The following is a 19,623-nucleotide window of genomic DNA, read 5'->3' as shown; positions in this document are numbered from 1 at the left end:
CAGTCTGCAAACACCAGCCAGCAACTCGTCAACCACTAACCACTAACCACTAGCTAGCTACAGCTTTTTTCACTTTCTGATCAAATTAAGCGCGGTTGCTTTTGGAGCAGTGAGAGCAGAGAGCACAGCTTACTGACAGTTTTACTGACCACTGAGAGAGCACTGACTTGGAATAAAGTTGGTTCAATGCTAAAATAAAAAATAAAAAAAGCTTGTATGTAGTAAGCTACTTTTGCCAGGTTGCTGTAGCTTAGCTTGCTACATTTCTCTGGGGGAGCTTCAGTGTAGTGAAGCTTCATTTAATGGAGAGTAATTGGTAGCTTAGCTCACTACAATTTCTACGTAGCTTGCCCAACACTGTGTTCAGTCATGTCATTGTAGCATTAGTAACCATAGAGTGGTGATTCTTCTCATAATATATAGTTGACTGATTCAACAAAAATATCTCCAGAAACGTTTATCTGTATTAAACCGATGACCATCTCATATCTCATATTTATTTGGAGCGATAAAGAGATGAGATAGGTCTTCTTCTTCTTCTTTTGAGTTTTATGGCGGTTGGCATCCATAAGTGTGCATTACCACCAGCTGCTGGACTGTAACAGCTTCACAGTGTAAACTCTTTCCAGTGTGCACCCAAAGTGCTCCCGTGCCACAGTCCATTCTACAACCCAGACCCAGCTGTCCGAGTCGGTGCTTCTCCTTCCCTCAACGTAACATCTGGATCTTCTCCAGATGTGTCCACAACATTCGAGAACCTTCTTGCAGCGTCCAGCACCATCTTAATCCTTTCCCACTTCCCCTTTATTTCAGCAGCACAGTTTATAACCATGGCAACGAATGCCAGAAATCGTTTCTTGTCCATACTGATGCTCTGATCATCTCCATTCCCTTTCTGCTCCTTTTCCTTTTGCACTGCCGCCATTTCACCGTTCCTCTGCATTCTCCTAGCAGCTGCAGCGTGTGACGATCCCTTTTCTGCTCTGATCTTGTTAATTTTTACTTCCTTAATTCTTTTTGGGCTCTGTGCTGATCCCGTATGGTGGTTTCCCCTCACAGTGCAGACACTTTGCACTCCTCCACATTACAGTCATCCTTCCCACATCTCCCACATCTCCTGCCTCCTCTTCATCCTGCAGCAACAGCAGAAACACCTGAGAGGAGCTCTCTCATACGGCCTCGCCCTGTAACACACACAATCCAGATCCACTCTTTCCGGCAACTCCCCCTCAAACATCAAACACACCGAGTTACTGTCCTCCTCCTCCCCTTTTCTGAATCTTGTCAGCCTTCTTGCCTCACACACACCTTTAACCTCCTGACATGACTCGTCCTCCACCGTCAGCGGCAAGCCGCTTACTGCCCCCTTCTTCACTTCTGCTCCGAGTGGAAGCAGTCCACACCGCTGTGATCTCCAAACGCACAGTCCGTGATGACCACCCCACTTCCTGTTATCCTGCCCGACCTCATGTGGATCCTTGAAAATCCCGTCTGTTTGTATCACAGATACCATCCCAACAAGACACGTCTGCTCTTTCTTCACCGTCTGACTGGAATCACTTGCATTATTGCTCTTCTTTCTTTTCTTTTTCTTTTCAAATCCTCTCGAGTCCTCGTTTCCAATTTCGCGCTCCATTTCCTCCTCCTCCTCCTCCTCCTCTCCGTTTTACTGTAAATATTAGTTGAGATGAGCTAGGTAGACACGTAAAACGGTGATGAATATTAATAGCCAAATACGCCGTTTCCATGGTAAGACGTCATCAGCACTCGACCAAACACAGCGGTCTAAAGGCGCGTTCAAAAGTCTTTTCAAAAACTCGTTTTAACGGAGAGTTATGGACAAATGTTAACATTAAGTATGACTTAGGGCAGCGTTATAAAGGGGTCTGTGTGTTGCTGCTGCCATGACACAATCAGTTGTTGTCCAAGGTGAGTAAAACTCAAGTGCAGCTCGTTGAACTGAAGTAACTAACATTATAGTTAACGTTAGTATCCAGAAACGAGCTAAAAGCTAACGTTAGCTGTCATTTGCTGTGTTGTGATACTGTAGGCAGCTCTAGTAGGTAGCATTAGGTGAACGTTCATAACTTAAATATAGCTTCTAACCATGGCTGACATTTGGAAACGTTTCCCTATCGTAAGTCAACTAGCTAAACTTTTCTTTCGTGTTCTTCAGTTGGACAGTGTGGCAACCAGGTTGGCTGCAGGTTTTGGGACCTTGCTTTGCGAGAACATGCCCATGTCAATAAAGTAAGTGCTAATACACACAATGCATGCAGCAAAGACAGGCACTTTGTCTGTTAAGACGTTACACTCATGAACTAAGTCAAACACAATCCCACGGACAGTACACTTTCATCTTACATTACACTTACAGTATGTTGTAGTTGATAGTTTTTTCAAGGACCACAACAATAGTCACAGCAGACATTTTGACATGTCCCAGCAGGAGAAGCACAGGTGTAATTAATAATAATGATGATAGATGCAGTAAAAAAAAATTACTGGGACTCTTGAATGGAATGGACACCTGTGTTTTTGTGGTTATTGCAAAATGTATACTCTGGAAACTGTCACACACAGTTATAACAATGGGTAATATATATATATATATATATATATATGGTTATGTGCATGAGATTCACATCCTCACCAGCCCCTCCCCTCAGCTGTCACTCATATTCACTCCCACCCATCCCTTCCCTGCCAGGATTAAAACTTAAATTGGTGCTGTAATTACTATATATTTAATATCTTTGTGTTTTGGACTGTGAGAAAATGCATTTTGAAGATGTCACCTCTGGGGAAATTGTGATGAGACATTTTCTGAAAGACCAAACAGTTAATTGGTAATCAAAAAAATAATTACAGATTTGTCAATAATGAATATAAACATTAGTTGCAGCTCTGTAAGATAGTCTCACTCATTATTGCACATGTATTTAATGAATTTACACTTTTAATAGTCACTTAACTGAATCGTGATTTACATAAATTATTGCCATTTTTAAAAATGCTCTTAGGTTGAATCACTCACTAACTGATTTAAATCGGAAATTGAGTCAAATCAAATCCTTGTTGACCCAATCGGTTTAACCCCAATCAATGCATGATTTAAAGGATAATTCCAGTTTATTACAACTTGGGTCTTATTTTTGTAGTTTTTTGGGCCTTTGTTCATCAGTTATAAGTTATGATAACATTGTAACTGTAATTGCTGAGAACTGGAAACACAACTCCATTGCTATAATGAAGTCTGACGGATAGGAATGATGGCCTGAACTACGAAAAAAACTCTGCCCTAACTCATCTTACAAAAACAGACATTTCTATCATCTACCATAACTTATAAGAGCATCCCTAATATCCTGTGTTTTTCTCCTATTCAGAAAGGATTGTATGATGAGGCCCTCAGTAGCTTTTTCCGAAATGTGGATTCAAGGTAATCACACCTGCTTTCATCCAGTAACTGCTACATCAGCTGAGACATGTGCATCCATCCAGTGGTCCAAATATAGTCCTTTTATATTTGCTGCGCTTTTCCAGGAAAAGTGATGGGGGAGCCTGTGTCGGTGGGAGAATCCAACATCTGAAGGCCAGGGTAAGTTCTGCTCTCTACCAGAAAACAGCTTGAGAGAACATTTTTTATCTTCTGGTCTTCACAGGGGTAACAGCTTATTTTAGAGTCAGGGTCAAGGTCAGGGTTGGATTCTGTGTAATGAAAGGTTTGTCATCCATTGGTTAAGGTCACGGAGAGGAGTTATGGAATGATGGCAGGGGTTCAAAGCCATGTGCTCAGCGTATAATAGCAATGAAATATATGTGCTGGCCTCATACTCTCATATTTGAATCCACAGGCGGTGCTGGTGGACATGGAGGAGGGTGTGGTCAATGAGATCCTGCAGGGCCCATTGAGAGAAGTGTTCGACAGCACTCAGCTCCTCACAGACGTGTCAGGTTCAGGCAACAACTGGTGAGAGACAGACTAGCCGCAGGACGTCGTCTCACAAGCTCACATGGCCAGTAGCAACTGTTGAAAACCATAATTTTTAACATACGTGTTTACAATGCTTCACACGTGCCGTTACATCATACTCAGTTGTAATGGTGTGGTGTTCGGGGATTGAGTCAATGAAATTGGATTGCCAGAGTAATTTCTTCAAAGTGCTAAATAATTATTTTTTCCTTGGCTGGAAGAATTAAAACCTGCTATCTTTTATAGCCACCACATTTAAACTACCCAAGAATATAAAAGAGCAGAAGATCTCAAAAGATCACTAGTAGTCTCAACATTTGGGTGTTGTTGTTTTCCACTTTCTCAAGCCTACATAGTATAATTTGTGGAAAAGGTCAGTAGTGCTTCTTGACAGGGCTGGTGTGAATATTCCCCATATAGGTTTACAGGTCCAGTATGTAACATTTAGGAGCAGCTATTGGCAGAAATGGAATATAATATTTCTAAGTATGTTTTCATTAGTGTATAATTGCCTGAAAATAAGAATTGTGGTGTTTTCATTAACTTAGAATAAGCTGTTTATATCTACAGAGGGAGCGGGTCCCCTTCCACAGAGGTTGCGGTTTGCACCGCCATGTTTCTACAGTAGCCCAGAACGGACAAACCAGTCACTGGCTCTAGATTGGGCCTTTCGCGAGCTTCGCAGCCACCGTAGTTTCTCCTACACGCTTGGAACGGGAGGGTGAGACCAACGGTATTCAAATGGTTGCAAACTGCAGTTTCACCGCTAGATGCCACTAAATCCTACACACTGGACCTTAAAGCCTGACAACCATTGTAAAAAGAAACAATGGGTCTTTGCAATGACATGCTTGTCAAGCAGAATTCTTGTTGTCTCACATGAGACAGAGAGACGTGTTGTGGCTGAGCTATGTTAGAGCTGTGCTTATCACATCATATAGATTTCCCCCTAAACAAAAGCCTTGTTCTGCCTCTTAATCTGAAGTTCATGTGCTTAGGAAACTGCCTTTTATATTCTTCTAATCTTCTGTCGCAAAACATTTATTTTTTCTGTGCTGCCACCAGCTTAGTTTGTAAGTGTGCGTCCTAACAAACTAATATTAAGTTGGAGTAGTAATTCTGTTGCACACTGTTTTTATCTATTTTTTTACAGTTAAGCATTCACTATGAAGCACCTTTGAAATATCTTTATATCCTTGGACAAGTCAATGCCTGTGGAAAATCCTGCACATACCACACCAACCCGAGGAATGTACAAAATGCAGTTTTGGCAGTCTCTGCTTTGTCTTTCTCTGTCAGACAAACCTATTTACAGAGGTTGTCGCCTATAGGCTGCACCGTTACACCCTTACACTGCACAGCAACATTTAAATTAGTTTCTGTTTTGTCTTCATGTTGAAATTTTCAATTTCATGTTGAGTGTGTTAATGTTTTTGCGAATACTCACCAAGACTTTCTAAATCCTTATTCTATTTTTCCACCAAGTTTGCAAAATGGTAAATCATTTTTCAGTATCTGCCCCAAATTATAGAATTCATCTATCATTCTGGAACCAAAGTTCATTTATACAAAATGCTTGACTACTTCAACAGAAACAGACCTGTAGCCCATTTTTGGCTCCAAGACATGGCTTTAAACAAAAACAGACATCAGTATCAGGTTTATTGCCAAGTAGGTTTTCACATACAAGGAATTTGCCTTGGTATATTAGTGCATAACAATAAACACAGTAAGTAAAAAATATATAGAAAGATAGATTAACCCAACACGGCAGCAGCGGATGGCCGTCCACCACTGAGTCCGGTTCTGCTCGAGGTTTCTGCCTCTTAAAAGGAAGTTTTTCCTTGCCACTGTCGCCAAGTGCTTGCTCATGGTGGGAATTGTTGGGTCTCTGTAAATACTATTATAAAGAGTATGGTCTAGACCTGCTCTATAGGAAAAGTGCAATGAGATAACTTGCTTTATTCAGTTAAATTCAACAAGTACTGCAAGTCAAGAAGCATAAATAGAAATAGAAAATTGACAATAAAATATGAAAAAATATGTATTATATATTATATATGTACAATATGGTGTTATTTAAATGAAAGAGCAGTTTTGTGCAGCGATGTGCAAAATATTGACAGTCCTTCATTAATATGCTTCTTCTTCTCCAGGGCAGTTGGACACATGACGTATGGCTCAACCTACAGGGAGCAGATAGTGGATAAACTGAGGAAGGCAGCAGAGCACTGTGACTGTCTGCAGTGCTTCTTTCTCATTCACTCTATGGGAGGAGGTAAGGCACAAAGACAGTTTGACCCCATCCATGCATGTAAGCACTGATGCTTGAAGAAGGTCCCTGACCAACACTTTGCCTCTATAAATGACTATTGCACAGATTAGAGTGTGTGGATGCTTTTCCTATCATTCATATCATATCAACACGCCTTTATTTGGTAATCAGTGATCTTTAGATGTTGGTCTGAAACATATTAGTGATACGAGAGGCTGCTTTCTGAGCGTTTGGACTGGCAGTTTTTCTTTATAGCACAAATGTGTCTCAATTTTACAAATACTAAACAATATAATATGTATACATGCCCAAGAAATGTGGTTTCTCTGGGGGGAATTGAGACGGGAAAATCAGGTTTCTACAGACTTCTACACTAATTACAGAAACCAGGTTTCTGGTTTATGACATTAAAGAAATCAGGTTACAGCAGAAAGAAAATGCATGGATTTTGAATTTGAGGTACGGGCTCTGGCCTGGGGACCAGAGTCCTGAGCCTGCTGGAGGAGGAGTTCCCTGAGGTGTGTCGAATTGTCACCTCCGTCTATCCGTCTTCGGAGGATGATGTCATCACCTCTCCCTACAACAGCGTTCTGGCCATGAGAGAGCTCACTGAGCATGCTGACTGTGTCCTGCCTGTTGAAAACCAGGTTTGTGCATTTGTAAATGTTTAATTTTCCCCCTCTCTCTGCAAACATCTCTGCAGCATGTACAAACCGAAATTATCAATTTTAACGAGTTTTTGTTCTTCCTCACTTCTCCTCCTCCAGTCGTTGGTCGACATTGTGAACAAGATTAAGCATATGTCTCATGGTGGAAAGCCAGGGTCGGTGATCAAGAGAGACAGCACCATCATCTCTGGGCAGGGCGGGCTCAGCGGGGCAGAGAAGCCCTTTGATGCCATGAATAACATTGTGGCTAACCTGTTGCTCAATATTACCAGGTATAGTATCAGTGTTTGCTCATATACAGTAGACCCCTGTCTGCTGGAGGAAAGGGGCCCGTCTCAAAATGTTTATTTTACCACTAGACATGCTCCCATGGGTTTTTTTATGCGTGAACTTGAGTCAAAATCTTTTTATTTTGAAACCTTTTTTGCATACATGTATTTTAGAAACTTACGAAATAGAACCTTCTGGTGCTAGGGTCACTAAGATATAATAATATTTATAATACTCCTTAATGCTCCTAATCCCCTGACATTTCCCATCCAAAGCTCAAGGCAGATCCATGCTCTGTCCACCTGGTTTACAAGAGCAAGAGCTAATTAACTCTCGTGTTGTTAGGTGATCACCCTTCCAATCACCAATTCACTGGTGTGGCTAAAATATTTGTTTATTAGAAGAACACATACTATTTAGAGGTAAAAGCTCATCCTCAAACGAACGGCACAACTGAATTTATGAGTTACAATTCCTGTTTTTATGCAATACAGTTAAGAGCCAGACAAACCTGGGCTAAGATCTGGTGACTGTGAAAGCCCTAGCATACGATCCACATTTTTTTCATGCTCATCAGTGAGCCCTCGTGTCCTGTATGGTAGAATTTGTATTCGCTATGTGTCCCCGCTCATTTATTTCAATTTTTTCTTTAATTTTATCTTTGGTTTCCAGCGTGAAGTGAGTGAACTTTGTGAATTGCCTGAAGTTTGAGCCTATATGAGGGAGGCAGTGTAAATGTGCATTTTTCCACTAGTTATTTCTAATTAATTGAGCATTGCATTGTTATACAGTGAGTATCTAATTATCAAAATGCCTTTTCTTGCTAAATCAATATCACTCTGTCTGTCCACGTCTCTAAATGTTACTTATGTGTCACCTTGAGTTTCCTTTGTTGCAGCTCAGCTCGTTTTGAGGGATCGCTCAACATGGATCTGAATGAGATTGCCATGAATCTGGTCCCCTTCCCTCATTTACACTACCTGGTGCCCAGCCTCACCCCTCTCTACACATTGGCAGATGTCAGTGTCCCCACCAGAAGGTCTGTTGTCTGGCTGTCACTGCAGCTATTTTAACCTAACTCCTGCAGAGCTCATATGAACTCCATCATCCCCTCAACACATGCCTCATGTTGACTGTAGTGATGAATGAGAAGAGAACCCCCTCCAGTAATGCCCTCCCTGATTAGAAGTGTGTAGAATTTATTTACACTGTTACTTAAACTGTCATTTGAAACATAATGATGAAACATTACTAGTCATGTAGGACAAGGGCTTAATGTATTACAGATGAGTGATATGGTTAAAACTAGTGTCACAATACAAATAAGAATATTGTTTTGACAAATGTTATAATCTATTGTGTTTTCAAATGTTATCTGAAAACATATTTATATAAACATGAGCACTACAGATTTTACCCTCAGAGATGATACAAATGATCAGTAGGCTCAGTAGATGAGCTCTTTTTGCATTTTTTTTATTTTCAAACCCCACAAAGGTGGCTTTCATTTTATCAAGTGGGGTGGTGGCAACTTCAAGTTTAGTGCTGCAACAACAACTGCCATCAAAGCCATACAGACCTCGTCTGCTCCAGAGGAGTTGCTCATCTGTCAAAAAGAGCGGTGGTTGTACTGGGCAAACTCCCAGAGGTGAATATATGTGACTGTATGAATGCAGAGCAACATGTTGCTTAAAAATATCTTGCCTGCTCAGCAGAACTTGCCTGAATAAATAAAAGGTACAAAAATTCTTCTTTCTCAAACATTAGCCCCCTTGGCCCCCCAACTCAGCTGTACCTGAAATCCCTGCAAGGCCATTTCAGTTACTATAGCCAGTAAATAGAGACATTATGTGCTGAACAAGCAAACCACAAAGGCTGCTATTTGTCAGGATGCAAATGTAAATGTAATATCTGGATGTATTTGTTGCACTGACCACTTTTATTGTGAAGTGTCAAGTAACATGACATGAAATTGGTTTTACTTTTCTGTCTCGTAACTGTGCCTTCTAGACTGGATCAGATGTTCAGTGATGCCTTCAGTAAAGACCACCAGCTAATCCGAGCTGACCCGAAGCGCAGCCTCTACCTGGCCTGCGCCCTCATGGTCAGGGGCGACGTGCAGGTGTCCGACCTCCGCAGGAACATCGAGAGGTCAGAGCACCATCCTCCCGCTCCACCTCCTTCTGCACCAAAATAGCCAACGAGTCAGCTCACCCACCCAAATAGGCCCAAAGATGACCTTCACACACACTCACTCTCCCAAATAGTACCCCCATTCAGCACTGCCAGCAATGATTCATGACTGGTCCATTCAGCACCCGCCTCTCCTCTGCTCTCCCTGCAGACCTTGTTTTCATGTGGCACGTTGTCAAGAGAAACTGAAACAGAAGCTGCTGTGAGAGCACATATTTGTGCGTGACCATGGTGTAAAGGAGGAGGAAAGGGAGGGAGGAGGAGGAAAAGCACAGAAATATTGCCCACGGAAAGACTCTTAAGGGCACACTTAATCACTGGACATGTATTGCAGCATATTTTGCTGTTGGTTATGTCAGCCTTTTTTTTTTTTTTCATTGAAAATTTTTTTAACTTAACAGTATGTTTTTTTTCCTGTAAATTTTTGTAGGTGCTGATGAAAAAGTAATGAATTAATTAATTAAAAGATTAAACGTTTGCCATTTATCAAGCAAAAATGCCAAACATGGTTGGTTCCTGCTGCTCAAATGTGAAGATTTGCTGCTTTTCTCTATTTTATACTATAAACTGAATATTTTTGAGTTCTGGACAGCTGGTTGGACAAAACAAGCCATTTGAAGACCTCACCTGGGAAACTGACATTTTATTAACCTAATTATTAATTGGTTAATTGAAAAAAATATCAACAAATGAATCAGTAATGAAGATTTTCGTAACTTCAGTCTGTTGGCATCCTTCACTGGGTCATTATCATTTTTGTAGTGGCACCAACATTATTCTGTACAAATTTCTCCTTCACAAGATAGCAAATAATAATACAAACGGTGCTGTAAAACTGTTTTCAGTGAAACTAAGACTCTTGTAGATTTTTCCAATAATGATAATGAATGTAAAATGTCCTCTTAGGTGCCCCATGAACCCTGTAATCCTTTGAACTTCCTGCAAGAATTTCTTGCATTTGATATGTAATTTTCTCCCCGCTCTAGACTCAAGCCTTTGCTGCCCTTTGTCTCATGGAACCAGGAAGGCTGGAAGACGGGCCTGTGTTCAGTGCCTCCTGTGGGCCACTCCCACTGCCTGTTAGCCCTGGCTAACAACACCTGTGTGAAGCCCACATTCATGGAGCTGAGAGAACGCTTTACCAAGCTCTACAGGAAGAAGGTGCATTTTAAGTAATTTCATGTTTTTAGACCATTAGAAGAGTCAAAGGAATGTATCATTGATCAAGTATAACCAAATGTTTTCTGGGTACACCTTGTCAAACGTGAGGATTTATTTGTGTATTCCTCCACTACTTATGATAGAAAATTCAGTACCTTTTGTGTTTTTCTGACAGTTGGTTCAACAGTATTAGCAGACTGAAGACATACTGTAGCTTTCTGCTCTGGTAACTTGTGGGGGACATTTGTCATTTGTTTTCGACATGTTATAGATTAAACGATTACTTGAAAAAATAAATACTATATATATACATATTGCAGAACTAGTGGAAGCATGATACTCAGTTCAATGGCTCTTCTGTCCTTCTGCAGTATGCATATTTTCCAGTTCAATCTTTTTTGCGTCATTCCACACTTGAACTTTAAAATTGGGGTAAAGGTTGAATAGGAATGAGTACCCTTGTTCAGTGTCAACACCAAAACTACAAACACTACCTTCAGTGTGCCCACTAGTCTCTTTTCACCACTATATACAAATTAAAGTTCTGGTTGGGTCATATTCTTGGTATTAGTACTGCCACTTGTCCAGAACTACATTCCAAAAGTAATATTGCTTGTTTACTAAGAACTTTGTTTTGTTTTCCACATGTTTCATGTATTGCCACATGCTTTCTTAAAAGAGTGAGAGAGGAATCTGAATCTGATTGAAATACTTTTGTTTGTATTCAGACTTAATGACAGCACATTGTGCTCTGTCTCTGTTGTTTTTTTTTTTGAAGGCTCACTTACACCACTACCTGCATGTAGAAGGGATGGAGCAGAGCTTCTTCTCAGAGGCCATCAACTCTCTCAGCTCACTGATTGAAGAGTACCACCATCTGGATGCCACCAAGGGGAGACTCATGCCCGACGCACCCAGACTCAGCATCGCCAGATGAAGGTCCCCTCTGTTGTAAATCTGTTGCTTTGTCTGTCTGCCTGTATAGCAGTGATTATTTTCCAAAAATGACTTCACACAACCAAATCTTTTGTATATACCTTTATAAGTTATATATCAATATTGTCTCATTTATGACCTGGTTAAATTTTTCCCTGTCTGAAAAAATAAGCAGGAACAACATGTAAAAAGAATGGAAGAGTTCAACTAAATCTGTAGTATGACCTGATTTGCCATTTCTAGGCTCCCTGATCATAGTATTATGAGGTACTGTTCATGAGTCGACATCTGCTGTTACAGCTACTGCACTGGCTACATTCCTTTTTGTTATTGCACGTGCATGTCCTGAAGACAGGGTTCATAAAAGCTTTTATCATAACTAACAACATATCGCTTCATTTGTTTAATGATCCCAGCCATTCTTCCTTATGAAATGAGGTTTTGCAGCTTCAGTTTGAGTTTGTGTCTTTTTTTTTTTTTTTAGATTTCTTGAGGCACATCACCACTGCTGAGGAGAAAAACCAAAGTACGCATATGTTTCAGTCCTGAGTCTGTCACAGCAGGGCTCGTATCCTGTGTCTTTGTCTCTGGACTTCTTGGACGGATCCGTTAGAGTAACCGCAGGTCAGAAAACATGTCACCTGGATCATTGCACTTCCTCTGGCACACGCAGGACATTATCCACTGCATCTTCCACTGTATGGAGCCTCCCTTGCACGTGAAGTTGACCTTGATCATGCGTGACTTGTTGGGGACACAGCAGCGCTTGTCCGTACAGACGCCGCAGTACGTGGGCTTAAACTTCTTGGTACTGGTGCAGCCCGAGAGTGTGAGCATCTCCGCTTTCTTTGCTTGGAATTTAGGACGGCATGTCTTTCCTTTTGGCACCTAATGAGGGGAAAACAGTGATTTTATTGGTACATTTTCTGATTTTATATAAAACTGGGTCAATACTTGAATAGAATTTGACTAACTTGTCACCTTAACACCGTTTATCACGCTTTTCTCACACGGCCGCAGTAGACACAGGCGTCTGTCCTTCCTCATCTCACATTTGCTGTTGTCGTTGTTGACACGCACAGAGATGCCCAGGCCGCAGGTTTTGGAGCAGGGGCTCCAAGGGGTGGTCTGGATCAGACAGTTCTTCTTCCAGGCTAAAGGAGGATCCCTGTAAGCTTTCAGTATTACAGTTAAAGGGCACTGTGTCAACAACACCCTACACAAAGAACTAGTCTGCGTGCCACCGTACTGCCAAGCAGAGCACAGATCAGAATCAACCGAAAGACCCCAGATACCTGGTCTCACCCACCACAAGGGAATTCATTTTCTGCCACCAGTTGTATCAGCTCCTAAAAATGTCTCCTTTAAGCTGTACTTACACAACTTAGTACTGTAGCTATACCAGACCAATTGCTTTTCAACGAAAGCCTACATTGCAGCACCAGATCATTTTAGACATCCCAAAAAGGTTTCAGTTTCCTTGTGTGGAGCTCAGCTTGTGAATTTTAAATCAAAACAATGTGCTCTGTTTTTCCACAGTGACAAATTAAATTAGTGTTTCCCTCAATCAGACACATCATGATATAAATACGGTTCATGCCAAGCGAAGCAAACAAACTACACAGCTACATCAACGTGGAATCTTTGGTGCTTTTAATAAAATGAGTTGTCCCTCCTCCTGTTTATAACTGGAACCATCCATCTTTCTGTCTCTGTGAGGCAGTCTACCCACAGCCAGCCACGCCTCACTCCTCCCTCTGCTCACACTGCCACAGTAATGAAAGGCCCACTCCCCTTTCCGTCCAGCTAACAATTACCATTCCAGGCCAGACAGGCTTGCCCTTCTCCACAGATTTACTCTACAGACACACACCTGACATGTAGGTAGTGTCCTGCTGGTGCTTCTTTGGGCTCTGGCCACTGCGAAGGCCGGCTGGCATGTTGCCCATCAGCGTGGCAGGGCCTAAGAGACCAGTAGGCTTCTGGATGAAAGCAGGGGTACAGCCGATGGCTCCAGCAATACATGTGCACTTATAGAGGGGGCTGGGCTGGAAAGCTTCTCCGTTCTCATAGTGGGCCCCATTCAGGTCACAGCCCACTGCCATCAGGTCTGAAAGAATGAGGGAAACATATCAAAGCTGTGGTACTCACTGATGCAGGCGACATACCTCTCTTGATGATGTTGAATCTTAAAAGCGGCGAAGATTTTTACATAAATGAATTTGGTATTTTTGTGATAATCCAAGAACTTATCCAAGAAATCATGTCATTGTGATAATATTATTTTTGACAGTATATTAAATATTCAGAATTGTGACTCAAAGGTAATATCATAATTTGCCATGTTGCAGTTGTTACGAACGGTTAAACATATTCAAAATAGCATTCAACAGTTCATTATCAGCATGACAATTCAAATGCACAAGATTTAAATATAATGTGGCATTGATTTCTTTACAAAAAAGAATTCATTCCTACAATAAAAGTTTGCAAATGAAACACATGAATGTAATTAATATACACAAGACAGTAGTTTTTTGATAGTGCTGTTGTTTCACAGCCCAGTACACGATCCCTGTAGTTCCGCACATAAGCTGGAAAAAATAGACTTTAAATGTAAAAATATGCTTCAGGTTCAGGCACGTACATAAAGCGTGAGTGAAATGTGAGCTGTTATGTGGGTAGTGTAGGTGGCTTTATTGATTAGAATTAAAGTGTATCTCTTCTGTCAGACGCTTGTCAAATGGTGGACCAAAAAACACGCGCCCCCTATGAAAGTTGCTCTCTGAGTGTATACACCAAAAAAGCCTCTGCGGGCTGTACTCTACTGTGTTTTGTCCACCTCAGTCTGCTAGTGTTGCAGGGAAGCTCTCCTTTGTGACAGAAAAACAGCTCCATAGCTACTAGAGGTCTAAAACTCCACCGGAAACCTTTTAAGTGAGCTGCAGCTGTTATTTCAGTGTATCAGATACATATTCAATCAGCATTTAGGTATATATCAGACTCAGCTTTGGCAGAAACCCAATCGTAAAGTGTGATCTTTGAGACTCAAACGCGCCTCGCAGCCCCTTGCCTTCTTTTTAACACGGTGCTGCTTTCAGTCTGAACACCTGGTAACAGCATGCATCCCACTGACCAAGCTCTAAGGAAGTAAGGGATTTAATAAGGGAGCAGAAAGTTTGCAGCACCCCTGTGACTTTGACCTACCCTATCATGACTAATCAAGAAAAGACGAGAGCCACTCACATGCACACACTCCGACCTCATATCTTGGCCGGTCAGCGGAGAAGTCGCAGTACATGCTCTTGTGCGGGTCGCAGACGTCCCTCTCGTTGCACAGCTCTCCGATCTGCCTAGCACAGCTCTTGCAGCAGCCACACCCGTCCAGGACAGAGCTCACCCCCGGGGCACAGTGAGGTCTTTCCCGACACTTGCAGGGCCATTGGCAGAACTGCCGCCTCTCAGCCGCAGCCCGCCCGTCTCGAGGAGCCAGCTGCCCATTGTTCTGAGCCCTGCTGAAGCACTGGGTGAGGAGGACAGAGATCCATTTTGAATGTCCTTTTGCAATTCATTTTTTCTCACCATTTCATACTGGAGCTGTTTTCACGAAAAAAGTTGAATCCTTTTTAAACACCACTCTCGTGGATTGGATTGGGAGATAAAGCGTCCTTCCTTTTATTAGACAAAGTGACATTTTGAAGGCCACACCACTTTTTGCAGCCTTTGGGTGAGTGTGCTGAGATGTAAAAATGGGCGGGGTTTCAAGTGCTTTACAAATTCAGTTTATTCTTGACACAGCAACGGCTGCTACTGTATTGAAATTTGAACTGCACCGTAGCTTTGAGAAAAGAATATTCCATATTTGTATCACTGTTTGCTTCTGTATGTTTTGCTAGGAAAGAGTTGTTCAGCATACCCCCACACCTCAACGGCATCCATTTGAATTTAGACTTGCAGAGCTGGTGTTCCATATGTATCAAAAAATGCTGAATGGACAACAGCAACACCTTCGTCTACATCTATGTACTTATTTCATCTGGATGTCCGTGGCATTCAGTCCATCCAACACTCAGGTCAAGAGCAAGATATTTTTGCTCTCTGTTACCATGAAACTTGGTATGGATTTGAAACAGTGTAGTTATACACACATCACAAGGCTATTGGAAATCAGTATCAAGCCTGCACGCTGACTCCAAACACAAAATAATTTAAGTAGAGTAAGTTCCATTTGAGATCAGGGACTGGGATCAAAACCTTGTCTTTTCATAAATATGTACATTGTTGCCAGAGGATGATTGCTAATTTTTTTGGAGACCCAGGTCAGGTGAATGGCTACATTTATATAGCACTTTTATCCAAAGCGCTTTATAAGGTTTTTTCTGCTCATTCATGCACACACTCACACTGCTGGCCTGACCATCGGGAACAATTTGGGGTTCAGTGTCTTGCCCAAGACACTTCGACATGTGAACAGGATGTGGTGAGGATTGAACGTGGCATCCCTTTGATCAGTGGACGACCCGTTCTACCTCCTGAACCAAGATTTGGGAACATGACAGGGTATCTGTCATATTCTAGCACCGCCCTCAGACCAAAATGTGAAGCTTGCACATAAAATATCTCTAGTAAAAAGCACATTCATGCTTCCAAGGGGATACACAATTTAGATTTTGATGACCTTGCCTTTAGTAAGTCTTTTAGCCCCACTACTTGTAAGGCTCTTAGAATAGTAGTTCAGTATGTATCAGTATGTTCATTCCAACCAAAACTTCCATGCTGACATCAGCATATATCACAGGAAAGGGTGCAAATTGGTCTGTTAATTCAATTGTAAAAAAATAGATTTGACATACAACATAGTGTGGCAAAACCAAACACGAATCAATATTTGAACTCATGCATCCTGCCATGGTACCAGTCTAGTGACTGAAAGAGGTTAAAGCTAGGGGAGGTAGTGTATTTCAGAAGCAGTTTTTGTTATATTTGGTGAAATTCTCTTTACATCCCGACAGCAATCAATAAATCAAATGCTCTGTCGCAGGCCTGTAATAAGCCCAACCAATCGTTTAATTTGGCCCAAATGAAATGATTAGCCGGCCTACTCTGCCTGTGCACTCAGTGCGCATGAAAATGTGTTTTGGGGGAGTGGCTTTTCAGGGGGGCCTGAAGGGAGGGGGTGATTTTTTCAGTTGGATTCTTTCAAAATCTGTAGCAGCTTGATCGCCGATCAACCCCAAACAGACCTACCTCTGGGGCGACCCCTCGGGGGAGCGTACCATTAATGCTGAGTCCTTACCGCAGCGGCCCAGGTTCGATTCCAACCCGCGGCCTATGCTGCATGTCATCCCTTCTCCCTCTCTAACCTTTCCCGTCTGTCTCTGCAGCTGTCACTATCAAATAAAGGCAAAATTGCCAAACAAACTAAGCTTTAAAAAACAGACCTCTTGTATTTTTTAGTGGCCTGCAAATAGTGAAATGTCGCATTCCCAGGACCAACTGATTTTTTATTTTATTTTTTACAGCTGACTACTTTCTGTTTATAATCCCATCCATCTTTCTCATGGACAGCTTCTTGTCCCACTTCCTACGTTGGAAAAAGTATGACTTGGCCGGTCATAGCATGCCAAGTATGAGGTAGTTGTTTGAATTTGAGAAATCTTAATGGGGCATAACAGGGTAATAAAATGCTTTCCCATATGTAGTTTTGCTCTTCATTGAAGTGCTATTTGGCCACCAAGGTCAATATTTTTTGTGTCAAATATTATTTGGCTCAGATTGAGAGAGAGAGATGGAAACAGGAGAGAGAAGGGTCCTTTAAAGTTCTGGTTTGCTTTTCAAGAAAAGACAAGAAAAAATAACCAGCTCAGAGGACAAAAAAATCCTCATATCCTAATCTCAGTGTAATCGTTACCAAAATGCAATATCAGATTGCATTTTCTATAATTTCTCTAAGTAAATTTAAGCATATTGGTTGTATACAAGACAATTGTACAGATGACAGGTACCAAAAAGTCCTACTGATATGTGATACTGAAGCAACATTTTCCAAAAATTCATATTTTGTGTCAAAGTTCCCTCAGGCAACTGAAATGAGAAATGAGCAAGAATTTGAGAGTACACAATCCCCTCCTTCGCTGCTTCGTGCCTCTTTCCTCACTCTGATGTGCAACGAATCCCATGAAAAGACCAAAACCAACAATGAATGAATCCTCTGTGCCACAGCGCGCCATTGTTGTCCAAAAATGGTTAAAAACACATCAGTGAGCCGCACCGTTGCACTGGGTGACATGTTCCTTCATTTGACTCAGTCCCGCACACACCGTCCTGCCATGGTGAAATTTTGGAGTAACTGAATATAAGACTGTGACAGAGGCTGAATTCCTTCTTAGAGCATTTGAGTTATTGCTTGTTGGCATTATTTAAGAGAAATTTCACTAGAAGTTGAGACGGGTGTCCTTGTGGCTCAGATGTGTCTAAGCCACATCGCAGTTGTAATCACACAACATCTGGCAAAGGATATTCATTGCATGCCAGCTCTCGACGGTGGGTTACAAGAATTTTAAAAGAAAAAAATACCGTAAAAATGCAAATAGCAATATTGAGCCCAATCAGCTAGAATCGTGACGTCGTTCTTTTCACTACCAGCACAAATGATACAATGTTCTTTTGTGGTTTGTAATTCAAGCATTTCATCTATTATGGTTAGATAGCCTCGTTGAAATGAAGTGTTTTAAAGCCTCAGCCTAACTGCACATACAGTAGGAAGGCATTTCAAATAGAAGTCGATGTTGAGGTGAAAACGGCACTACAGAGTGGTGACAGCCTAACAGCTTCTAAATATTCTACTGTTCAGTCCTGTAAAACTAATATTTTTGGTTTGCTTTGCTTGGTATTTACTATGATGCAATCTATGCATGGTGCCACTTGTGCTCCAATTCCCCTGACTGAACCTGAGGTTCACTGAGGGTTATGCCAAAAATCTGAAGCCTGTCTGCCAGATTTACTGAATGAGCTCATTTCATGGTGTGAAAATGAGTCCACAGAAGCTTTAAATACAAAGACCTCAGACTTTGCTCCCCTTTTGCCAGTTTTTACTAGCCCAGTAAAACAAATTCAATTAAGTATATTCCTAATAATGAAAAGGCAAATTCTGAAAAATACACCAGTATCTCCAGAAACAATCCTAAGCAAGACAAGAGTCATTTATTTCTCTGCAATTCAATTTGAAATACCTGGTGCTCTGCCACTGAGAACACCCACACATCTGTATTTTCCTGTTGCTCCACATATGGCAGGTGTTGAGTGCCTTCGAGTGTTGTACTATCAGAAACCCCAGTCTGTCTGTAGTTAGAATAGAAAAAGATAACGCCCTTCTTACCTGTTGAGCAAGGATGAGCAGGAGGGAACGGTAGAGAAGTGATAGCATCTCTTAAGTGAGAAGGTTTGTGTGAGCTCCAGGAGGGTGCAGGGGACAAGGGAGCTGGAAGGTGGGATTTAGGGTGGAAGACTGGCAGAGGGAGAGAGGGGTGGGGGGGGGAGAGAAGCTGACCTGTTGGAGAAGGGGACAAAGCACCGCTCTGTCTCCTCTCCAAACACACCTTTCCCCGCCCCACTGATCCAGAGGGGAAATATTTGTCTTCATAACTGCTGGGCCGCTCCGAGGCCTTCGAGTCCTGCCCACTTGTTTATTCTTAGTCTGCGGACCTCACTCACATTTATCTGGGTGCAACTAACAGTTACTGTAAGTCTGTAAACCATGTGTGACAGGCTGCTACATAGCACTCAAAAAAGAGTTCAAGAAATACTGTCTGGTATCAAAAACGGAATTCACGAGTAGAATTCTAGTTAGTAAATGCATTCACTGTATGTTGTTTGTTTAATGCGGTGCCTGAGCTGTATGGTCCCACTTAATGTGGACTGAAATGTATTTTAGGTCGCATTCCATTATTATTTACACTGAGTAAAGAGATCCCTCTCAGAGCCAACCCTCCACCTCCATCCACGCAAAGCCAGCGTCCCTTTGAGAATTCACATGGACAGAACAGAATAAAACCTGCTTATTTGTAATGTTCCTATGACTGCTATACCTACTATGGCAACTATTTGTACTACTAACAATGAGAGCCTGAACAATACTGGATTTC

General features: G+C 41.8%; 2 protein-coding genes across 3 annotated transcripts; one reads left to right on the top strand and one right to left on the bottom strand.

The window, feature by feature from the left end:
- Window positions 1-270: 270 nt before the first annotated feature.
- On the top strand, window positions 271-13,154 carry tube1 (tubulin, epsilon 1). Its single transcript, XM_044169456.1, has 13 exons — window positions 271-1,929; window positions 2,177-2,250; window positions 3,390-3,442; window positions 3,547-3,601; window positions 3,858-3,973; window positions 6,133-6,254; window positions 6,711-6,898; window positions 7,019-7,191; window positions 8,088-8,228; window positions 9,200-9,340; window positions 10,369-10,543; window positions 11,322-11,482; window positions 11,964-13,154. The coding sequence occupies exons 1-12, from the start codon at window positions 1,905-1,907 to the stop codon at window positions 11,478-11,480; spliced, it is 1,422 nt and encodes a 473-aa protein (XP_044025391.1). The 5' UTR covers window positions 271-1,904; the 3' UTR covers window positions 11,481-11,482; window positions 11,964-13,154.
- ccn6 (cellular communication network factor 6) lies at window positions 11,567-18,994 on the bottom strand. Of its 2 annotated transcripts, none has more exons than XM_044169457.1 (5): window positions 18,858-18,994; window positions 14,726-15,002; window positions 13,353-13,589; window positions 12,461-12,654; window positions 11,567-12,367 (listed from the first exon to the last, which is right to left on the bottom strand). In XM_044169457.1, the coding sequence occupies exons 1-5, from the start codon at window positions 18,903-18,905 to the stop codon at window positions 12,089-12,091; spliced, it is 1,035 nt and encodes a 344-aa protein (XP_044025392.1). In that variant the 5' UTR covers window positions 18,906-18,994; the 3' UTR covers window positions 11,567-12,088. The 2 variants fall into 2 exon arrangements, with proteins under 2 accessions (XP_044025392.1, XP_044025393.1); XM_044169458.1 differs by having other exon boundaries at window positions 12,461-12,633.
- Window positions 18,995-19,623: the final 629 nt, after the last annotated feature.

The sequence above is a fragment of the Siniperca chuatsi genome, linkage group LG16 (genome assembly GCF_020085105.1).
Source record: "Siniperca chuatsi isolate FFG_IHB_CAS linkage group LG16, ASM2008510v1, whole genome shotgun sequence".
NCBI lineage: Eukaryota > Metazoa > Chordata > Actinopteri > Centrarchiformes > Sinipercidae > Siniperca > Siniperca chuatsi.
The sequence above is the reverse complement of the archived record's forward strand: the minus strand, read 5'-3'. Positions and strand labels throughout refer to the sequence as shown.

What these genes read in the sequence shown, in the direction of transcription:
- tube1 (XM_044169456.1), top strand. Translation starts at nt 1,905, where the DNA reads ATGACACAATCAGTTGTTGTCCAAG. An exon ending in TCAGGTTCAGGCAACAACTG is followed by an intron (nt 3,974 to 6,132) that starts GTGAGAGACAGA and finishes CTTCTTCTCCAG; the next exon opens with GGCAGTTGGACACATGACGT. An exon ending in GTCAGTGTCCCCACCAGAAG is followed by an intron (nt 8,229 to 9,199) that starts GTCTGTTGTCTG and finishes TGTGCCTTCTAG; the next exon opens with ACTGGATCAGATGTTCAGTG.
- ccn6 (XM_044169457.1), bottom strand. Translation starts at nt 18,905, where the DNA reads ATGCTATCACTTCTCTACCGTTCCCTCCTGCTCATCCTTGCTCAACAG. An exon ending in TGCTCATCCTTGCTCAACAG is followed by an intron (nt 15,003 to 18,857) that starts GTAAGAAGGGCG and finishes CTCCTCACCCAG; the next exon opens with TGCTTCAGCAGGGCTCAGAA. An exon ending in TGAGGTCGGAGTGTGTGCAT is followed by an intron (nt 13,590 to 14,725) that starts GTGAGTGGCTCT and finishes TCATTCTTTCAG; the next exon opens with ACCTGATGGCAGTGGGCTGT.